General features: G+C 42.8%; 1 protein-coding gene and 1 long non-coding RNA gene across 2 annotated transcripts in view; one reads left to right on the plus strand and one right to left on the minus strand.

Annotated features, from left to right (window-relative positions):
* LOC307026113 overlaps positions 1–19,340 on the plus strand; it is a 32,296-nt gene extending 12,956 nt beyond the window's left edge. The window contains exon 3 of the long non-coding RNA XR_013804348.1: positions 15,912–19,340. This is a non-coding gene — a long non-coding RNA (uncharacterized lncRNA). The remainder of the gene's footprint in view (positions 1–15,911) is intronic.
* phex (phosphate regulating endopeptidase homolog, X-linked) overlaps positions 1–21,359 on the minus strand; it is a 43,058-nt gene extending 21,699 nt beyond the window's left edge. Inside the window, exons 1-5 of the mRNA XM_079661250.1 lie at positions 20,993–21,359; positions 14,443–14,502; positions 14,174–14,335; positions 2,900–2,983; positions 2,197–2,423 (exon numbers count right to left, since the gene is read on the minus strand). Coding sequence (XP_079517376.1) covers positions 2,197–2,423; positions 2,900–2,983; positions 14,174–14,335; positions 14,443–14,502; positions 20,993–21,116 — 657 coding nt within the window. The 5' untranslated portion in view covers positions 21,117–21,359. The remainder of the gene's footprint in view (positions 1–2,196; positions 2,424–2,899; positions 2,984–14,173; positions 14,336–14,442; positions 14,503–20,992) is intronic.
* Positions 21,360–23,355: the final 1,996 nt, after the last annotated feature.

Raw genomic sequence — 23,355 nt, forward strand, 5'->3', positions numbered from 1 at the left:
AAGGAGGAGGATTTTGAATGATATGCGGGACTTGACTGGCAACCAGTGGAGGTGGATGAGGGTGGGAGTGATATGCCGCCACGGCTTTGTATTTGTAAGTACCCTGGCAGCACAGTTTTGGACATACTGGAGCCTGTCCAGAGTTTTGTTGGGAACCCCAAACAGGAGACCATTGCAGTAGTCCAAGCGGGAGGTGACAAACGCATGGACTAGTGTTTCAGCAACCGACTCCGAGAGTGACGGTTGGAGTCTTGCAATGTTCCTTAGATGAAAAAAGGTCGATTTGGTCAAAGACTTGACGTGGGAGTGGAAGGAAAGGCTGGAATCGAGGATGACACCCAGGTTGCGGGCTTCAGGAGATGGGGAGATGGAGCAGCCGTCAACCTCGAGGATGAAGTCACCAACCTTCTGGAGCAGCAACCATGAGCTCTGTTATCCTGCTGTTTATTTTGAGATAGTTAGAGGACATCCATTCTTTGATGCCATGCAGGCAGTTGATGAGAGACTGAGGGGGGAGCTGGGAAAATGGAGTGGTGCTGAGATACAGAGTCAGCAGCAATGAGGAGATCGTTGGTGATCTTGATGAGGGCGGTCTCAGTGCTGTGTTGCTGTCTGAAGCCGGATTGAAAGGGCTCATAGAGCTCATGGTTGGACATGTACAGATGGGTAAAGAGAGGGGCGGAGCTCTCAACTGATCACCATCCGGTGGTGAGTTGGGTCGAGTGGCGGTGGAAGCCCAAACGTGTAGTGCGGGTGAACTGGGAACGTCAGTTCACCCGCACTACACGTAGACCGTATCACTGCTTTTTGCAGATGATGTGGTTCTAATGGCTTCATCGGTCTGCGACCTTCAGCACTCACTGGATCGGTTCGCAACCGAGTGTGAAGCGGCTGGGATGAGGATCAGCACCTCTAAATCTGAGGCCATGGTTCTCAGCAGGAAACCGATGCACTCCAAGTAGGAAATGAGTCCTTACCCCAAGTGAAGGAGTTCAAGTATCTCTGGGTCTTGTTTTCGAGTGAGGGAACAATGGAGCGTGAGATGGGCCGGAGAATCGGAGCAGCGGGAGCGGTACTGCAGTCGCTTTACCGCACCATTGTGAGGAAAAGGGAGCTGAGCCAGAAGGCAAAGCTCTCTGTCTGTCGGGCCATTTTTGTTCCTACCCTCACCTATGGTCATGAAGGATGAGTCATGACCGAAAGAACGAGATCGCGGGTACAAGCGGCCGAGATGGGTTTTCTCTGCAGGGTGGATGGTGTCTCCCTTAGGGATAAGGTGAGAAGTTCGGTCATCCGGGAGGGACTCGGAGTTGAACCGCTCCTCCTTCGCGTCGAAAGGAGCCAGTTGAGGTGGTTCGGGCACCTAGTAAGGATGCCACTTAGGCGCCTCCCTAGGGAGGTGTTCCAGGCACGTCCAGCTGGGAGGAGACCGAGGGGTAGACCTAGGACCAGGTGGAGGGATTATATCTCTTCGCTGGCCTGGGAGCGCCTTGGAATCCCCCAGTCAGAGCTGGTTGATGTGGCCAGGGAAAGGAAAGTTTGGGGCTCTCTGCTGGAACTGCTACCTCTGCGACCCGACCACGGATAAGCCGGAGAAGATGGATGGATGGATAATATTTTAAATGTCTTCCTTTTATTTGTAATTGTTAATTCCCCTTTCCAATTTTTAAAGTATTTTTAAGTATTGTATTATAAAGTCTGAACACAATGCTCCTGTGATGAAAGAATTTCCCAAACTGGGATCAATAAAGTATCTATCTATCTATCTATCTATCTATCTATCTATCTATCTATCTATCTATCTATCTATCTATCTAGTACAGGAATAGCTACATATGGGAAATATATTTATTGACTTCAGAATCAGAATCAGATTCAGATTCAGAATCAGAATCAGATCTTGATGTCATGGTGCATACATGTACATAACATATAAAACAAATGTGATACCACTTTTATACCTCTCACGCGGGAGGAAACGGCTAGATTAAAAAGCTGCTAGCTTTACAATCTGACCTCTAAATCTTGCAAAAATATATTCTTTGTTTAATTTTTTCAGAATTTGAGCTGTTAAATTCACTATTGGTGTTAAGTGGAGGGTTATGTGTCAGATAATAAGTGTTTTTTCTAAAACATGTTAAAAGTGGAAAACCTGCCTGGATAAACAGTATTGAGAGTTAACTGTAGATGTCTGACCTTGAGGATGTAGTTTGAGGAGTTTTTGTCATCGGGGGAGACGTATATTCGAATCAGGACATTCCTGCCAAACTGTTTCCTTATCTCAGTGAGGGTCTTCAGGAGGCTCCACTCACCCTCGGACCACTGGTACTCTCCTCCGAGCCCCTCCCCCACCACAGGCCACCGAAACTCAGGCTGTCGGAAAATGTTCAGCAGCGGTTTGCTGTCCACCTGCTCCAGTATAGCTATAAAAGCAAACAGATCATTTAATACATTACAATTAGGTTCAACATTTAGTCTAGTGATTTCATAAGATAAGATAAGATGGAACTTTATTAATCCCCTTGGGGAAATTCAGGCGTTTATAGCACCAACAGGGTCAGAGCTTCACAGGATTCACAAAAGGTAAAAATAAAGACAAAATAGAATAAAAATGTAAATAATAATACAAAATGTTTTTCAAATTAAGTGATAAAGTAACTGTTGAAATAAGACATCACAGAAAAACGTTGAGCATTTGAATGTACATGTTAAATATATTTACATATGTGTCCAGATGTGAGTGCAGGTTAAAGGTTTCATGTTTGTATTGGATTGTTTATTGGAGGGAATTTATGATTTTCTATTGGAATTACCAAAAAAAGTCTCTAGGGAATACATATGTCAATGTTATTTCCACTTAAATGGCAAAACCAAGTTTGTGTGTGTGTGACGGACTCACTCTCATTCATACAGGAGCGGTAGAGGATCTTAGCCTTAGTCACTGCTTCCAGTTCATCAGGGGGTGAAGGAGCTTCTAGTAACTCTGACAGGAAACAAATTGTAAGACTCTAACAATAAACTGTCTCTAAAATAAACTTTTAAGACATATAGTGTATGGGTGAAGTAGAGTCTCCAGTTTTGATAGAAGAAGAAGAAGAAGAAGAAGAAGAAGAAGAAGAAGAAGAAGAAGAAGAAGAAGAAGAAGAAAGGTAAGAAGAATAAGACACTATTTTTAATCCTACAAGAGGAAACCTCCAGGGAACAATGGAGGAGTAGAATTAGCGTGTCTCTGGCAAGCCAATCAGGAATTAAATTGGCGACTGGTTCCCAAGCTAAGTCCCAACAGACTTAGGCCCCGGCAACACGAGGACGATAACGGTCGTTTCCGTTACCTTTTTGTTTCATATAGACCATTCGGCCACACTAGGACGACAGAATATGGCACTAAACGACTACGGTAACGATAACGGGTCCCAAGGTGGATAGAACGGCATACGCAACGCTCTGGGGGGTCCAACGGCCCCGTGTGTAAGCCCTATACCAGTGACCACCAACTGGCGGCCCGCGGGCCACATCCGGCCCGCCAGACATTCTCATCCGGCCCGCACGACAGGCGGGGGACTGTGGCGTTGGCGGAGTGGTTACTGTGTTCGCCCCCCACCCATTTTTACAATGTCTCGTGAGTAAGGTGCAGTACCGGAGTCCAACAGAGAGGCTGCAGCTGCGGGACAGTAGACTGCGTACTGCGAAACCTTCCCTGCCTTGAAGAAGAACTGATCCTTCGTTGTGAAGAGTCTGGTTAATGCGCTCCGCACCACAGCAGTAGCCCCGCTGCGACAGAGTCCAACAGAGAGGCAGGAGCTGCGGGACAGTAGCCTAGAAGCAGGGTTGGGTTGTAACGGAATACATGTAACGGCGTTACGTAATCAGAATACAGCAGGCGTTACATTTGAAAAACGAGTAATCTGATTACAGTTACTTTCGTAAACCTGAAGTGAATACATTTTGGAATACTTATTGGAATTATTGGTGGAAAAGTTTCCTCACAAAATGTAATATTCATTACCGGCAGAACTGTGTGCACATTGCACAGCGCTGCAGCACGTCTGAGCGAGAGAGAGATGCAGCGTGTCTGTGAGGCCCCGCCCCCGCACGCCGATGAGAGAGAGATCTCTTAAAATATATATTGAAAGTTAGAAACGGAGATGGTTAGATAAAATGTGCAAGATAACGTTTATGTAGCATTTATTTATTGCCGAAATTATGACATTTCATAACTGGATCAAATCAAAGTGAATGGCCTGCTGCTGCTGAATGCATGGGGCAAGTGACTAGAAAAAGTTTTAAAAGTTATAACATCATTTCAGATAATAAATAATAATGATAATTCATTCTATTTAGGGGCGCCTTTCAAAGCACCCAAGGACACCTTACAATTCATAACATATTCCAAGGAAAGGTTTTAAGACAGTACAAAGAATGCAGTCCGGGTGATGTTTTTTAATGTGGGGTGCAGATGAGAGGGAGCTGTCCAGAATGACACCAAGATTTTGTGTTTGAGTTCTTGATAAGCCATTAAAACAGTAAAATAAGTGTCTCCTGTCGTCCTGTGCACCAAAACATACCCATCTGTTATGGCAAAAGAAAGTATTCTAAAAGTAATCTGAATATGTTTAAGAGCTTTCTATGACATTTCGGTCCAAGACGATGGACAAATGGACTGCTCATGAAGTTCAGGACATCTTAGATGATTATCACTCAGTGAAGACATCCAGGATGAGTAAGGTAACTGAAGAGAAGGTAAGGGTGAACCCACAGCACACTACCCCTATGCCACACATGCCACCTACCGGGGAACAGGGTGCACCACAAGCACACGCCACAGACTCTGCTACCCTGGAACGCCTTATTGGCATGCTGGAGAAGGTGCTTCTGCAGAGGCCTGTTCACTCGAGTCCAGCCAGACAGTCTGGCCCAAGACGTCCCAGGATTGAAGGGTTGCATGACACGCCTTGCTCTGTTTGTCATGACGTTGCTCACTCTACTTTCAACCACTGTCGTGACCATAGACTCTGTTTTCAGTGCCACTCACCAAACCATTCTAGGCTTGCTTGTCCTGGTCGTGCGCCGCCTGCGGCTCCCCCACAGTCGGAAAACGAATGGATCCGCACTTCAGGCAGGACAGTGTGGATCATGATAGTGACCCTCCCAGCTGTGACAGTGATGACTTGGAGCCTTTGTATGAATCTCTTTGTTCCTTTGCACCATCTGGAAAGACTGTCATTTTCCAAATGACGCAGAAACTTCAGAAATCCGACAGCTTGTTTTACACAAATGTTAGTGCTGCAAGTGGAGTTCCACTGAAAGCCATGATTGATAGTGGCTCTATGTCATGCTCTCTGAGCGAAGCTGCAGCTGCACGCCTCTTGCAGCAATGCCCTGATTTGAAGAGAAGTCCTGCTGATGACATTGTTGTTGTTGGTGCTGGTGGTCACCACATCTACCCGACAGCAGTCTATGATTTGGAGGTGACAATCTATGGGTTCAAGTTGCTCATCCCAACATTAGTCATCCCTGGACAAACAGACAACATGATTGTTGGTAGTAATGCTATCAAGGTTCTCATACATCTGATGAAAAAGTCTGACGATTATTGGAAACTTCTGGCTACACCAGTTGACATTGCAGATGATGATTGTTGCCAATTTTTGTCCCTGCTCTCCAACTCTGAGAAATGGCGTGGGGGACCCCTGCCTGGCAAGATCGGCATAGTGAAGTTGAGGCAGAGTGTTACTCTTGAACCACTGTGTGAACACCTTGTCTGGGGAAAATTGCCCGCATCAGCACCTTTGTCAGTGGGGAGCACAGTGGTTGTTGAACCGACTAACTCAAGATCAAGGCCCAGAAATGTGTTGGTTGGCCGTGTAGTCACACCTCTGTGGGGTGACAGGTGGGTTCCCCTCAAACTGATTAACCCAAGCAGTGAGCCAGTGACTCTGAGGAGAAACTGTAAGATTGCAGATGTCTTCCCATGTGTTGCAGTTGAAGAGCTGCCCCCAGCTGAAAAGGTTTCAGTAAATAGCCATAGTGTCTCAAAGTGCTCTTCGACAACAAAGACCCCTGAACAAAGAAAGGACGCTCCAAACAAGCTGGGGCTACAAGATTTGGACTTGGAGAGTTGTGAGGTGTCTGAGCAGTGGAAAGATAGACTTTTTCAGCTTTTTGAGAAGTCTGAGTCCCTCTTTTCCAGAAACAAGATGGATTGTGGGGAGGCTACACACTTTGTCCACAAAATACACCTTGCGGACGAGAGTCCGTTTCGTTTGCCTTACCGCCGGGTTCCACCAAGCCAGTATGAGAAGCTGAGAATTACACTGAATGAGATGGAGGAAAAGGGCATAATCAGGAAATCTCACAGTGAGTATGCATCCCCATTGGTCTTGGTGTGGAAGAAGGATGGCAGTCTGCGCATTTGTCCTGATTTCAGATGGATCAATGCAAAGACTGTAAAAGACGCACAGCCATTTCCTCATCAAGCCGATGCTCTTGCTGCACTGGGAGGAAATGTCTTCTTCTCTAACATGGACTTGACTTCTGGGTTCTACAACGTGCCACTTCATGAGGAGCACAAAAAGTACACAGCCTTTTCGTCACCCTTCGGCCTCCGTTAGTACAATAGGATGCCTCAAGGCCTGTCCAACAGTCCCGCAACCTTCATGCGGATGATGTTGTCAATATTCGGAGATGAAAACTTAAGCAGCTTACTCTGTTACCTTGACGACGTGATGGTTTTTGCCCCTAATGAACAGCTGGCTCTTGAACGTCTGGAAATGGTGTTCTCCCGTCTGAAAAATCACAACCTCAAGCTGGCCCCTAAGAAATGTCACCTCTTGAAGAGTTCAGTTAAGTTTCTGGGTCATATTGTTTGTCCAGATGGGGTGAGAACAGACACTGACAAAGTGAAGACCATTGCTGATGTGGGGGAAGCAGAGTTTATGGAGAGCGATGGTGTCACGCCTTCCTGGAAGAAGATCAGGTCATTCTTGGGCATGGTCTTTTATTATCAGCATTTCATTGCCGATTGCTCTGCGAAGGCCAAACCTCTGTTCAGACTCATTTCTGGCCGACAAGTTCAATCACATGCGAAGAAAGGCAAGAAATTCAAGAAAAAGTCCTCTGCCCCAGGAGCTCTTACGTCTAATGACTGGACACCTGCGTGTCAGGAATCATTACAAACTCTGAAAAGTGAGCTCACTCATGGTGTCACGTTGGCTCACCCGAACTTCAATGAGCCTTTCATCCTCGCTGTTGATCCTTCTTTTGATGGTATTGGAGCCGTCTTGTCACAAGTGTCACCTGGTGAGACAGTTGCACAGCCTGTCGCCTTTGCAAGTAAGACGCTGACCCGGTCTCAAATGAACTATCCAGCACACAGGCTGGAGTTTTTGGCGCTGAAGTGGGCTATGTGCGACAAATTCAGCCATTGGTTAAAGTGGAGACATTTCACCGCTTGGACAGATAACAACCCCCTTTCGTACATTCTGACAAAACTACGTTTTGATTGCCTGTGAACAAAGGTGGGTGGCCAATCTTGCAGCATACAACTTCGATCTTAAGTATGTTCCGGGTGTTAAAAACACTGTTGCAGATGCCTTGAGCCATGAGCCTTTTGTCCAGTCATGTGTTGGTTCCCGCTTGTTGAAAGAGCCATATGTTGCACTACTGGACGAAGTCAATGGAGTTGTCAAGGGCACAGTGCAGGATGTTTTTCGGCTGACAAACAACTGCCAAGTTGTCCAAGGCACCCGGTCAACGTCATCTGACCTTGGTGCTGGGCCTGTTCATCAGCCTGTGGGAAGTTCCATCAGCTCAGAAGAAGTGTCAGCTGCATTGAGGGCTCATGGAGATCGTGGCCTACCTAGTGCTAATTTATCACTGCCACAGTTGCCTGAGGAAGACTCTTCCACTCCTATTCCTCAGAGCCAGCTTTTGAATCTCCAGGAGCAAGACAAGACCATAAGCAGGGTCCTGTTCTATATGCATCAAAAGAGGAAAGCTACCAGACGCGAGGCAACATCTGAACCAGGCGGCGTCAGAAAACTCCTCAGACACTGGAGAAAGCTTAAAGTCCACAATGGAATTCTGTACAGAATGAGAACATGCCATCGACTGAACAAAAAGCTTTTCCAGTTCATTGTGCCGGATGATCTCAAGCCTCAGATTCTCCTTGGCCTCCACGACAATGCTGGTCATCAGGGCCGTGCGAGAACACTGTCCCTTGCTAGGGAAAGGTTTTTTTGGACTGGCATGGAAAGAGTCATAAATGACCATGTGCAACGATGTGAGAGATGTGTTGTTGGTAAAACCCTTGAACCTGAAGCCCGGGCGCCTCTGGAAAGCATTCAGACATCCGAACCTATGGAACTGGTGTGCATTGACTTTTGGACAGCTGAACTTGGTGACAAGAAGACAGTTGATGTATTGGTTGTCACTGACCATTTCTCAAAAATGGCACATGCTTTCCCCTGTCGGAGTCAGTCTGCAAAACATGTTGCTTGCCGGTTATGGAATGATTTCTTCTGTGTATACTGCTTCCCCAAGAGAATCCATTCAGATCAGGGTGCCAACTTTGAGAGGAAACTGATTAAGGACCTTTTGGAGGTGGCGGGGGTGCAAAAGTCACACACCACACCTTACCACCCCATGGGTAATGGTGTGACAGAACGCTTTAACAGGACGCTGGGGAATATGTTGAGAACCCTTCCCCCAACAATGAAAGCCAGGTGGCCCCGGGTGTTGCAGACGCTGACCTTTTGCTACAACTGCAAAGTACATGAGACAACCGGCTTTGCCCCTTTTTACCTCATGTTTGGCCGGGTGCCACGTCTCCCTATTGACATTGTGTTCCAGCATGGGCTTCAGGATGAAAGAGTGGTCAGCCATAATGAGTTTGTCTCTCAGTTGAGACAGGACTTGTGTGAAGCTGCAAGGATTGCTCAAAATCACAGCCTTAATGAGCAAGCCCGTCATGCTCGGCTTTACAACCGCAAAGTCAAGGGTTCTCCGCTGGGTGTGGGTGATTGAGTTTTGTTGGCCAACCGTGGTGAGAGGGGCAAAAGAAAGCTTGCTGACAAGTGGGTTTCTACGCCCTATGATGTTGTGTCGGTGAGGGCTGGGATTAACGTGTACAGGATAAGAGATGCCCAATCTGGAAAAGAGAGAGTTGTGCATCGGAACCTGCTTCTCCCGGTTGACTTTCTTTTCATAGACAAGGTTGAAACTCCTGCCTCGTTTGTCAACTCAGATAATGGGGATGAGGAATGTGGAAGTGGTCAAGTCTCTGTGCATGTGGACAATGAAGATGGCTACGATCGCACTGTGGACTGGCTCATGAACTCACTTGACCCAGTCCCTGCCAGTGATGCTCACTCACCTGACTCAGTCCCTGCCATGTATGCTCATTCATCTGACTCAGACTCTGACAGTGTGACTCTACCAACCGACCCTGACAGTGTGACTCTACCACCTGACCCAGACCCTGTGAGTGATGCTGACTTGACTGACCCAGACTCAGTTGGTGTTTCTCGTTTAACTTACACAGAAGTTGTTGATGAAACCAATGCTATTTGCACGCAACCTCATAGTGTTCATGCGAGCTGTGTTGGTTCAGTCACTACTAGATGTGGGAGGCATGTCAAACCTCCTAAAAAGTTGATATATGAGATGGCAGCACAGAAGGTTGAAGATACCTCATCTGTTACAAGTTCAGTTTTTGCATTCTTCCATAGGATATTTGAGGTTTAAGCAGTCAGGATATTCTACCAGTTTGTTATGGGTTATATCCGAGTAGTATTTGTATGTGTTTGTAGATTTGTGGGTATGCTATGTGTGTTGCCTTAGATGAGATGCTTTGAAGGTGTAAATGGCATCTTCTGCTTGTCTGAGAAAAGTATTGGGCCTGGTACCTCCCTATTCTTTTTCACTCCTTATGGGAGGATTTTGTGTCGACTGTAATTTGTGTCTTTAATTTGGTTTCACCTCGAACAGCCACCACACATTTTATTTAATTTTTTTCTTACACTCTTGTCTTTATGATGTTCAGTATTTACCTGGAGTTTAACAGAATTTAAGGGGGGTGTATGTAACAGTGTAAATAATGAATGTTTGTTTTATTAAATCCTGTTAAACTGGGACTACAGCCATAGTTTTGTCATTTTATTTGATTTTGAAAAGCCGCAGCCGGAAGCTAGTGTTGCGCTGAATGTGGTGCATTTTGGGAATCCGTCAGTGTTAGAGGATTCTTAGCTTTGGGTGAGTTGTTGTTCTGTTCACTCAGTTGTAAATATAATAATAATAATTGTGATCTACGTGTACTATTCTGTGTATAATCTATCTGCATTTATTGGTTATATTTTATGTTTAGCTAAATGTCTTTAGATTCCGTAGTGTATCACTTTTTAAAAGAATTGTACATAAACTGAGAGTGAGCCGTTTTTCAGCTAACTAGTTAGCCGCTAACGTCGTGGAGTACATGTGGCATTTACGTCACTTATGTGAAACTTTCCTTTGTAGAGCAACATCTCACTGTACTGTGGCTAAACTGTGGATCTGTGTGTCTATTCCATGGTTTGCAGGTATGTTTATTTTGAGCTGTTAAATGTTTTTATTGAATACTGTTCATCTAAGTAATTTGATTAATCTTTATTGTCACAATTACAAAGTAAATTGTTTTATGTTTGTAATAAATGTTATTGGGTTTCTTTTTGTTTGTATTTAGAATCCTTTTTCTCTAAACAAATGATACCAATATACGATCACTGTAACAGTGTTACAGTGAGTGAGTGTTAGAGGATTCTTAGCTTTGGAGCAACATCTTACTGTACTGTGGCTAAACTGTGGATCTGTGTGTCTATTCAATGGTTTGCAGAATAAAAGCTGATTGAAATCTCAAACTGACTCTGGTGAAGTACAAGAAAGCAACAGCAAAGCAGGACCCAAGTGTCACACACACACGAGGTTCGAGGCTCTTGACGGATTGGGTGGTTACAGATTACAGCTTTGCTGCCTGTGATTCCCAAAGACGTGATGAGTCCTTGGCCAAGTAAAATATATATTTTGCTCTCTACAATAAATAGTTAAACTTAGAAGTTGTCTGTCTTTTCTGGAATTCTGAACCCAACAAGTCACGCATTCTGGTGAGACCAGGTTGAGTCTAATCTGACAGGACGGAGACACGCAGCTCTGCTCACCTGCAGCTCCTCCCGCTTTGAGGCAGCGGTGAACAGAGCAAAACACGCACTTCAAGTCAGATCATCACCCAGCTATTTTAATTACTTCTCAAACTACCTAAACTAGTTATAAATATGTTTATTTTAACTGTCTGCCGGGTCACTCATTACTGGATCAGCTGCTGCATGAGACAGACACTGACGCTGTCAGAAGAGAGGGAGGAAAAAGAGAGGCTCCGTTTATTTTATTATTATATAGAGTCGTTATTCATTTGTTTTAAAGCTCAATAAATAACAAAGAAGACCTTTGACCGGCACTTTTCCAATTTTGTCCGGAAGATTTAAACTTTAACACACGTTGACTGGCGAAAAACTCTGCCCGGTGTCAGTACCATATGTGCTCGGGCTACCAGATCTGTTCGGGTCCGTCGCTTACCAATGACGTCACGCGTTGTGATTGGCTGTACGGTAATCGCACACTGATTGGTGTAACTAGGGGCGCTGATTAGGGTATACCGGGGGTCTGATCAAAGACGAATGAGAGAAATAAATTCACAGTTATTGTCAAACAGGAGTTAAATCAATTTCTCGCTTATTGTAAGAATGTATTTCACCATATTCATATTTAAATGATCGGGAAATTACGTTGTAATGATAATAAATCACTTCCCTCATTCAGATTAATGTTGATTGTTATTTTTTATGTTTGAATGTTAAAAAAGAACAATCGACAGTGTCGATGAATGGGAGTCAGCAGGATGATCTTGTATACAAACTACACAAGCTAGAATGACACCGGTTCCCTCGGCCCCCACTAGGGCTGTAGCGATACACTAATCTCACGATACGATACACTATATTGAGCTCACGATACAATATATATCACGATATTCAGCCAACGATACGATACGATTAGATATAATTCGATACACTTACATCATTTTCTGAAAGATTTGAAAGGGACAGTGTGATTTTGGTGACATCTTGTGAGTGTTCCATTGACTTGGATTGAATTAATTCAACTGAAAACTGAAAGCATCAATTATACAATATATGGCTCTGACTAGACAGAGAGTCTACAGCTTGCAAATGCTGGACAAAATGACTCAAAAGATGTGGTGAGAAAATTTGTTTCATTTATTGAAACAGTGCCAACTGTAGCTTACAAGCCTTTGAAACGTAAGTACATAAAGTGCAGTATCACAATGGAAAATGGAGAATTAAAAGGTGCAGCAGGTGGCCTGTTCTGAACAGATTCTTTTACAGCATTTTTAGCTTAGCACAGAATATGAGGTAGCCAATAATTCAAGTCACTAAGAACAACATTTAATGTAAAATGTACCTGCCAATAATTCAAATCCAAAGGAGTAACATTTAAGCCAAAAACACTAAACAGAAAGGCTCCTCTCTACATAACTGCATCTACATTCTCTTCAGATTTTTGTTTAGGAATATAATCTGATCAACGTGGTCTGGGAGAAGTGCACTTCTCTGAGCAGTGACGATGGCCCATTCCCAAACCGCCCCCTACACCCTACCCCTCCGTTTGCGTGTTCACGCGGAGGGTCCGCCTACGAGTGTGGAGCGGTGTGGAGGGGGAGTGGGCTATCAAGCCCTCAAACAGCGAGTCTGCAGCGGTGCTGACTTGAGACCGGTCTCTACCTGACCGGAGTCACGCTGTGTGTGTCCGCTGCTGTCAAGCTGTTAACAAGTAGTTCCAGCAAACATCCACTGATAAACTGCGATGTTAACAACCTCATGATAACCTCATATGTTTTAACTTAGGATCGTCTGTGTTTAGTCTAGAAAAAGGTAAATGTGTGCATTTTATTATAAAGTTGTGTATATTTAGAGACCGTTGCAAAAACTAAGAAGCTTATAAACATCAGGTTTAAAACTAAAAGAGCTTTGAAACACAATGAAAGATGTTAGGAGTTTTATTTGAGTTATTAATTTAAACCTTTTGTCTAAGAGATGCTGATTTGAAACCGTTGTTACATACAGTTACGGCATTTCCTGTTTCTGCCAGAGAGAGGGGAGGCCCTCCCAAAGCTTGCTGCTGTATTTACTCCCTCCATCTGACAGGAGGGAGCCTCGTTGAGCTGCGAGTGTGGCTACAGACGGAGTTCACTCCGTCGAGGGAGTGGTTTGGGATTGGGCCGATATCTCCGGCGGTAGAGAAGACCCTCTCCAGTGTGGTTAATGTTTGCCGCCATTCTCCTGAACCGCTTCGCACTCACTGCGAGAAGAAGACACCGGCGTCTGTGTATCTAGAAATGCTCTACAGCGACACTAGCGACTCGGCTGGCTGACGTAACTGCTCTTCATGCAAAGCAAACGGGGGGGAATGGGCAGCGAGCAGAGTGCCAGGCGGAACACGGGGGATTTGAATGGGAGTTAATGTATCGATACCCGCGGCTGAAATATCGATACTTTCTCGGGAAACAAAATATCGATATATATCGCAGGATCGATTAAATTGCACAGCCCTAGCCCCCACCGCGGAGAATAAACAGAAGGGCAAACATGACAACCATGCTTCTTCGCTGCTTTTGTGGAGGATGTTACAGCGCCACGTACAGGCTCGGCATATGTACTGCAGCTTCTCCAGCGGTTGGAGCTAAACGGAGCTGTCTCGTGTGGACAGAAACTTTCCGGTGTCTATTGCGTGTGGATGGAAGCCTTTTTTGCGATTGCGTTTGCATATGCGTTTTACCGTTATCGTCCTCTTGTGGCCGGGGCCTTAGCTACTCACTACTACTACTACTAATACTACTCACAGCTACCAAACAGGGTGCTGCATGAGGTCTAAGGGATTTTGGGCTGAAGTTTAAAATGGAGAAAAATTTGAGGTGCGGAAAGAATCGGCCCAACAATGTGTTCTTCATGTTTGGCATCATGAAACTCCTGCTCCTCTGCAACTCTGTCGTATACGTTACCAAATAGCTTTATTATTTTATCTGTTGATGTCATCAAGGTATTCGAAATGTTTAGGGCAAACCCACCTTTGACTTTTACGTCTACATTCTGCCGTAGCCAGGGGTAGATACCATACGAGGACAAGTCTTCAGGGATCGAGTTCTCCTTTAACCAACCGCCACACGAGAAACTATAGAAATCCTCGCAGGGGTTAACAGACCGATCTATTTTACTGAGTACAGACCCCGCTACAAGAAGGAAGAAAAACAAAAGTTAGTGAGTCTAAATAGAAACCTTTCAGTTACAACTTGAATATATCATGCTCAAACAGTGACTGTTTACAAGAACTCCTCACCTGCTTCGATGCATTCTGGGGTCAGACAGAACTCTTCCTTTTGACTAGATTTTTGAGAAACTGAGGAAAACAAAAGAGTTGAGGATTAAGCTTGAGAACTGTAAACATTGTTTGTATAGAGATAGTTATGTAATGCTTTGTGGCCGTTAATCAGTGTAGGGATGTTAAATACTTTGCTTAACAGAACTTCAAACCTCGATTTTTAGCTAACATTCACAATAACAATACATTTCCAGGAGTGTTTGTATTAATAGAGCTGGAAAACCAGGAACACATGATGTCTACAAAGCACAAGTCATAAAATGTAACTTAACAAATGTTTCCTTCTTTCTTCGCCAATGTGATAACTTTGTCAAGTAAGAAATGTACTAAAGATCATGAAATGCAGTTGAAAGCTTCGAAAAAGTAAGAAAGTTGAAGTGAGTTTGAAACCCAGGTGGACCCATGGATCTCTGGATCTTAAGCCCCATCCACACGGAGACGATATCAGTTGAATCCGCTAACGTTCTCTATCGTATAGACGGTTCGTCCACAGAGCCCGAATCCGATATACTGTGATAACGGCTCCCAAAGTGGGTAGGTCTGAGGACGAAACGCTTGTGGCTCCGTGTGTACGCCCTATACGATCATTTCCTGAAAATGATGACGCCATAGCACCGCCTCTCCCCACCACTCCTGCTCATCCCCGCGTCACCAGCGTCATTGCTGATGCGTTTTACCCACAGCAACAACAATGGCAGATCACAGGGTTGCTTTCGTGCTCCAGACGCTACTGACCATGATATAGATTTTAGTGCAAAACCTACAGCTCCTCTACAATCATCAGCAACAATAATAATATAATATGATAATAATCGTCTTCGGTCTTATTCGTTGCTGTTGGTGTATTTTGTGGCGGAAGTACAGCACCACTTACAGGCCCGGCATATGTACTACAGCGTCTCAAGCGTTTTCGAGCGTTTTCTTGATCCGTTTCCGTGTGGACGGAAGACTTTTTTGATATCGACTTCGATTCGTTTTCTTTTCGTCTCCGTGTGGACAGGGCCTTAGTGGAAGACAGAACTGCTTCCAGGTATAAGTACTCCCCCACTCATGACCTTTTGATCAGCTGCTCCCCGACTCAGACTGCAAGGAATGCGGGTGTGATTTGTAAATCCTACAAATGTGCAATTCCCAATCAGCTCCCAAACTGTGAGACGGACCCATGTACCCTTCTACAAAAACGCCTGTTCGCTATCCTGGCCCCAAAAATGGCGGAACATAATCCCCATTGATATCAGCACAGCAGTAACACAACACATCTTTCATCACTGAAAATCCACATGTTTCCACTGTATCTTGGCCAATACAAATACAAATCTCCGTTCTGTATGTAGCACTTAGAAAGGTTTTGCTTAATTGGTGCCAAGGCAGTAGGACTTTTGAAAGCAAATGTACTTTCAGGATTTTTTTTTATTTCTAACTTGCAGGTAATCCGAATATGTGCAAAGAGGTGAAGCGTCATGGAGCAGTGGAGCTGAGAAGTGCTTTGGTGACAGAGGAAATCAAAGCAGGTAGCTTTGACATCACCCACCTGTCACAGCCATGCACAAATTGTTGAGTTGTTGAGTGAATTATATAAAAATCCAGTCCTCGATAGTTGTCCTGATTAGGGAAATTCTCTATAGTAAACAAAAACATTTTTATCATGCTGTAAACTTGTTTCTGTCTTCTGTAAAGTTGGGCATTTTAAGGCTGTTGGCATTGACTCGTTTTTGGAGCAAGCCTAAAGTGGCCATTCAAAGAACTGCAGATTTTGTCACAACTGGGTTGGACTCATTTATAGTATGGTTGTATAGTATGTGTACATTATCCAACATATGCCATGATTGTAAAAAGCTACTTTCTAGTTCTGTTACTGTGCAATGCTACTTTATCAACAAGCATTTTCCAGCCATTTTAACACGAGCAAGTCATGCTTCTCACATACAGTACAGTCCTAAAAAATATTTAAATGTGATTCCAAAAATACTAAATTAAAGAAAACTGTATGGTTATAAAATGAAAAGGCTGCAACAAGAGTTAAGTCCTATCTATTATGGAAACATAAACTCAAAGTGCTTGCTAGCTATAGACATTTTTGAAATGCTCAAAAATGATACTGATTATCAGAGAGACATCAATAATGGACATTCCCAAATTGTATTACAAACAGATACCAACCAGCAGTTGAAGTAGTTGGAGAGCAGTCACACAAGAGTAAACAGTTAGTGAATTAAATGTTTAACTTCATGGCTGCCTGCAACAAGTAGAGTCGATCTTATACAGCTTTTTGATCTGGGATTTACTGTCATGTACGGAGCCCCAAAGGGTCATGAAAAAAGTAAAGAAAAAGGTAACCGGTAACTTTCTCGTACAGGAATATCACAGAAAATAGCCAGCCATTGTTTAACTTGTGGTGTAACCAGAGGTTTAACCATCCTCCTGCTTTCTTAGAAGGTGAACAAAGGCCTGCTTCTCTGACCTCTCAGCAGAAACCTCTGTTATGTGGTTTGAGGTCAAACAGAGGCAGTAAAAAGCTGCGAAGTGAGAGGACAGATTTAGAAACCAAATCCCCGATGTCAATGGTTGAGTGGAGCGTTACAGATCTGCCTCAATGTCTGACCTCAGAGGTTGACTGCCCCTGCTTGTGAGAGTCACTTCATGTTGTGCCCACGCACACTATAACAGCTTCAACTCAGCATGACCTACTTGGCCTTAAACAACCTCAAACACAGCTTTGTCCGACACATATACGGGTTTAAACACACACAGATGTCTAAGGTACCGGTGTCAATGCTAATACCAACCTCATGTTATTACTTAAACACCAAACATGTACACAACAATATTTAAGAAGCACACTATATGAACTTATTAAAAAAATCCAGCACTTGTCATTCCAGTGTCTGGTCATTCGCATGGCTGCAGATCAGAGGAGGGTTTCCATTAAAGTGGGAGTGTGCTACTGCATACAGAGGCACATAACATAATTATACATCAATGCCACCACAAAAATGTGGGCTTCCCTCAATAACAAAATAAATAAATAATAGTTATTATATGTACCCCACCCCAGACAGTTTCAAGCCCTCCCAACCAGGACCATTATGGGATTAGTTTTGTTTCATAAAGATAAAGCAACACTTTCTCAGAATCAAGCAAAAACTAAGAGTTTAAGAGAAACAAAAATTGATTCAAATTAAATAAATGTAATTTCAAAAATAAAACTATAAGTTGCAAACAAATCATTTGTGTAATCATGTAAACTACAAGTCTTTTTTCTTTGTTTTAACATATCTCTCTTTGCTTCTTTCTCAATGATCAGACTTTTGCTCTCGCTGCAACTTTCTCATTTGCGCTCCTTCATTTTTTGTTTTCAATTCTGACACAAACGTCCCAGGTATGCGGGACTTTCAAGGGTGCGTCCCCATTGGCTACTCAATTTTTGAGTGACAGCCCAGTTCTCCAGCGATTAACACCTATCACTAAATATCACCATTCAAAAATATTTTAAAAGTTGAACAAACCCCACACAGCTCAGTGAAATGTTGACTTTATTTGATCATTTCAGTAAAAACTAACGTTTATATTTCTCTTTTTCATTATAATACTGATGAACGTTCAAAACAAAGCACTTTGGCAACTTACCACATACGTTTTAAAATGCTTAATAAGCACCGTAACTTTCATGATATAATTTCTCCGTCATAATCGTTTGTTTCCGTGAACGGCCGACTGTTGTGTGACGCAAATGCTGCGGCTGCAAGGCATTGTGGGGCAGCATTTTCTCCTCTCCTTTCGGTAAGGGAGGTCCAGTGGTTCCTAAGCTAAAGGAGGTTATAAAGGAAGTTTGAAACCTCCTTTCCTTTCATTTGGAGAATTGGAACGGCACTTAACATGGCTGCCACTGACGTACTTCCGGGTCATTTCACTTGTTTAGGAAGGTTCCTAAGCTAAATGGACTATTGGAATGCAACCCCGCATTTCAAATATTATAATACTACAAGTGAAAATATATGTAAGTAAGTATTGATGATTTGTGTTGTTTGTGCTGTAGTATACGGTCTGTTTCTTTATTGTGTTAGCTAAGCGAGAAGTAAAGAAAAGCTGTGTTATGAAAGTTAGCTTTTGCTACCTTTAGATCCATAACAATGGAAGCTAAGTGGCCTAACAGTTAGCTACAAAGCGAGCAGTGAGTAAGCGTTCAGACACCGGCGCACACACTCAAACGGACTCGTGTGCCTGACTCTACCAACAGGCTTTCATGATTCTGTTTAGATATGCAAGTAAAAGGCATGATAGCTTATTTTATTAACACGCTCATTTGATGTGAAATCAATGGAGGCTGAGTTAACTACTGATCTTTGTAGGAAAACCTACCGTCTATATCTATGATGCCCCTGAGCTGTGTTTTATTTGTTAACTTCATATTTTTCATTTCCTAAAACATTTATTTTCCTCTAACACTGTGGATCATTGAGACAGCGTGGTGTCCAGAGGTCTTTTCCCGTTTCCTACTTCCTCAGAGTGGACAGCCCGGAGCATGAAGAAAGACCTGCACCAGCTTCATCCACGCTGGGCGTTGCTGTTATCACTGGCTCAGTGTCATTTCATTTGACCACCTTTTTGTTTTAGGTCCTTTTATTTAAAACATTCTTTGAGACTTCATCTTCTGGTTAAAATGTCAATCAATGTAATTTGTATAATCACTCTTGTCTTTATTCTACATAAACATGTTAGAGATTCCATTCAAATCTGCTGATTATTCAGATCTTCCTCAGGCTAGGAATAGTATGTAGAGTTTTGAATTCTAAATGTTTATCATTTTCTCACAGGATATAGAATGAGACAACACAGTTTGTATCCATTGTGTATGAATAAATGCTTCAGCTCTTCAGACCAACATAGTAAGATGTATGTATGAGATACATCATTCAAATAACAAAAATGGACCCACCTTTGTTTTATTATTAGATGCTCAGAGCAACAGACCCTATCACAAATATTTACAATTATTAAGTGAGATTGCGTTTGACATGAACAATCTCCTCCTGTGTGATACACAAGGACCCCATTTTTTAAGGAATACATATAGGAAACGCCTAATTTACTTTTTTTGTAAATTGACGTAGCATTTCACAATTCTGTTTTCATACAGATTCAACATAAGTGTTACAAAGTCAAAATGAGTTTAAAGGTGCTGGATAACAATTTAGATCAGGGGTGTCGAACTCAATCTCATCACGGGCCACATTATCATTAAGGTTGCACTCAAAGGGCCGGTTGTAACTTTAAGACTATATATATACATATACATTTATAAAACGGACAAGTCAAATCAAGCAATCTGATTGGTTCTTAGCCGTGATATACTGAGCGTATACCACAGGTAGAATTGTAAGTTACTTTTCACAACAAGTCAGTATCCCTCCGCGTCTGAGAAAAACAGTATACCAGGGGCGTGGTTCGGTCCAACGCGAAGCGGAGGGTCGACAACCTGTGATATAATGAGCATATACCACGGCCTGTCGTGAGCTATTGCTTAAATATAAAATTATGTATTATAATACATTATTTCCTAAGCATTGGGTTATTATCGAATAGGGTAATAACTTCCTAATTAACTACGTCTGAAAGCAGAATTCTAGGGCAATTAATTGCAAATAATTGCAAATCTCTTCAGTGCGCATTTCACTAAATGAGATGCATTTTGGGACAATGCTTCTGTAAAGTGCCATCAAACCGTATAATAAACATATTATATTCCTTGCAAGCTCTTGCGGGCCACATACAATGAAGTCGCTGGCTGGATTTGGCCCCCGGGCCTTGAATTTGACACCCCTGATATAGATGGTATCTTCATATTTTTTGGACAGTTTCAAAAAAGCTAAAGTTTTATTAAGTTATTCATGCATTTAATTTCCACCTTTTTTAAGTTGGTTTAATGTTTGCATCTTCAAGCTGTATAATGTGAACTGTGTCTTCAGGACTATGCTACGGCAACTCCCAGCAATTAACAGAAGCTTTTTTAGATTTGGCTGCATTGTTACATTCAGGTGCCGTAAGATTACCAAAAACAGCAATTTCTCTGACCAAAACATTTTTTATGGGCACTGCCCCCAAAACATACACACAAACAGACACACACCCAAGCCATAACTGTGCCAAACAGTTCCCTTACAATTAGTTTCACATTCTGTAGGAGATAATACCCACAAAGTGTCAACATACACATTCTTTCCTATTTTCCCAGAGTTCAACAGTCCCACAGTGCGTTATGTGCAAGGTTCTGTATGTGGGCGTGTATGAAACCTTATATGAACCAAAAATAGTTTGACATAAGTAACCCGCAAGCTCTCCACAAAACCTTTGCTCCCACCGACTTGCGTTATTTACAGTCTGCATTTACTATAATACTGAGAACAGTATGCCATGCATTCCTGTTTAATTCCTTACAACTATATTGCAGGTTGAAATAAAATGTGTGTGGATCTGTGTGTATGTTTGTGTGTGTGTGTGTTGGACTTACCCAGTATGAGTGCAAGCAGCAGAGCAGCACAAAGACACACACACATGGCCAGGGCTATCCTGTAGAGACGACTGTTGCCTCTCTCGGGTTTAACCCCCCCACCACTCAAACGCTCCACTTCCATAACTTACTTTTTGATATCACACACACACATTCAAACACACACTCACAGTCTCTGAAAAATAGGGGAAACACTACAAAAGAGAAATGGACCAGAAAGCAAAACTATCTGGCCAAAAAAGTGAATGGAGAAAAATGAAATCCAAAGTTATATTAACATCTTGCTAAAATGACACACCAGCAGACTTCATTAGTTTTCTGAGTCTTTCTCTCTGCTGCTGTCTGTCTATCTGTAACTACTCTAACTTAACCCCAGCTTTTCAAACTGTCCCTCCCTTCATCACTCCTCCTCTCCTCTGACACTCCTCCCATCCCCACCGTCATCCAGAACAGAGACCAGACTCCTGAGTGATGACCAGATATCAATTAATAAAATAGTTAACTTAGACCAGAACACTATCTGTGTGTGTTACTGTGTTGCATTAGAGGCTGTAGACCTTGTTAAAAGCCTACATGTACATCTTATCAGATAAGACAGTCGACCAGAGCAATATTTGACTCACACACACACACAGGACACTGATTAGCGATTACAATCAATTAATCCGATGACATGGCCGCATGTAAAAACCCATCAGTTTTTTTTCTCGAAAAGAATCAGTAGTTTATTTGAATAGATAGACAGTGACAGTGATGACAGTGACACCAAAGCTCCTGATTGGTCCTGTAACCTCCCCGCTGTGGTGAGAAACTTTTTTGCACGTGCTCATTAGGGTTTGGGGCCCTCGGCCACAAAGTCCTTATATAGACATGACTTCCTGCGCTACTTTAAACACCCATTCATCAAGCAGACACTTCCACCACGATGCTATTGTTCACCATTGTGACTCCTAATCACTTGTGTCCTGTTTTTATTCTTATTGTTTAACATCTTAATTGGGACCCTTTGCTCTAGTTTTGATTGTCTCCATCAGTCAGTCGGTCCCACACTTTGGTAAAGACTGTAATATCTTGACATTTTGTTCATATAAACACAAAAAGTAAGGACATTTGTGTTTGTTAGAGGTCTTGTTTCATCAGACTTCAATCATCCAATCCACCAAACAAGAGTCAACAGCAAAAAGCTGATTGGCATTGGCAGAGATTTTACAATTTTTTCATGGGCGCACCCCACATACTCAGCTCTGCTGCTCATCCCACACATGCTTGTTCCTCACCAATGTGATTATACTATTGGAAATGTAAGAAAACAGGCTTTCCAACGGTATAAGATGTATTGCCAAGAAGCATTGTTACAACAAAGAAATAATCTGCCAAACACAAATGTCCTTACTTGAGAACATGTTGGCACGCTTATGTGACCATTCCTAAATATACAGCCGCACAGAACAGCTAGCATGGCTGTGTAGACTCTTGGTCCTTCTAACACTGAAGAGTTCACAGAGTATATTCAAGGACCCATCCCTTAACATGAAGCACAGTCAGAACATTCCTCCGTTCTGCCCTCTCCTCCCGATCGCCATCCTCCCATGTCTGTTTTCTCCAAACATCACTCCAGGCTGTCATTAGTGCAAGATAAGCAACTACAACACACATGCAAGGACACATAAGCAATCATTTCACATTCTTATCTGAACACAAACATACACACACGAAAGGCGCCAACTCCTGCATGCAACATCCTCCCACCAGCGTCCGTAATTATTCAAAGCTAAAGTCTCTAAAGTGGCCACGATCTTGAACCTGCTGACAGAAGTGTCTGCTGATCGTTGGTAAAAACACCTCCGTGGCTAAGCTGAAGGCCGTTCAGTGTTTATGTCTGTAGGAAACACCCTTCAAAATTATAATGTGTCATCTAACGCTCACAAACTCAAGAGATAATAGGTAATAATCTCCCTGAATATGCGACAGAAGAACTGCGGCCTGGAGCTTTAACTAAAAGTGTAGCATGTGTACTTTGTAATGAAGATAATGAGCCAATATCCCAAGGGGCAGTTTTCTGAAAGGAAAATCAGGCTACCTGCATGTTCCAAATGCAATTGGACAATAGTAATATACATAAAAAATAAATATACAAAATAATTTACATAAAGATGAAACTGCGCACTATTGTTTTTAACTTGAAAACTTTTGAAAATGTATTTTGGTGTATTTAACACACAGTTCAGACCAAACTATAATATGGAAATGTGTTATTTTTATTAAGTAAGAATAGTCTTCCATTGTCGTTATTTTTTCATACCGTGTACCAGTTTACATGTATGTACAGGAGTTCAAGTTTTTAACAAATACATTTATAAACA

This window comes from Notothenia rossii (assembly GCF_949606895.1).
Source record: "Notothenia rossii genome assembly, chromosome: 12".
NCBI lineage: Eukaryota > Metazoa > Chordata > Actinopteri > Perciformes > Nototheniidae > Notothenia > Notothenia rossii.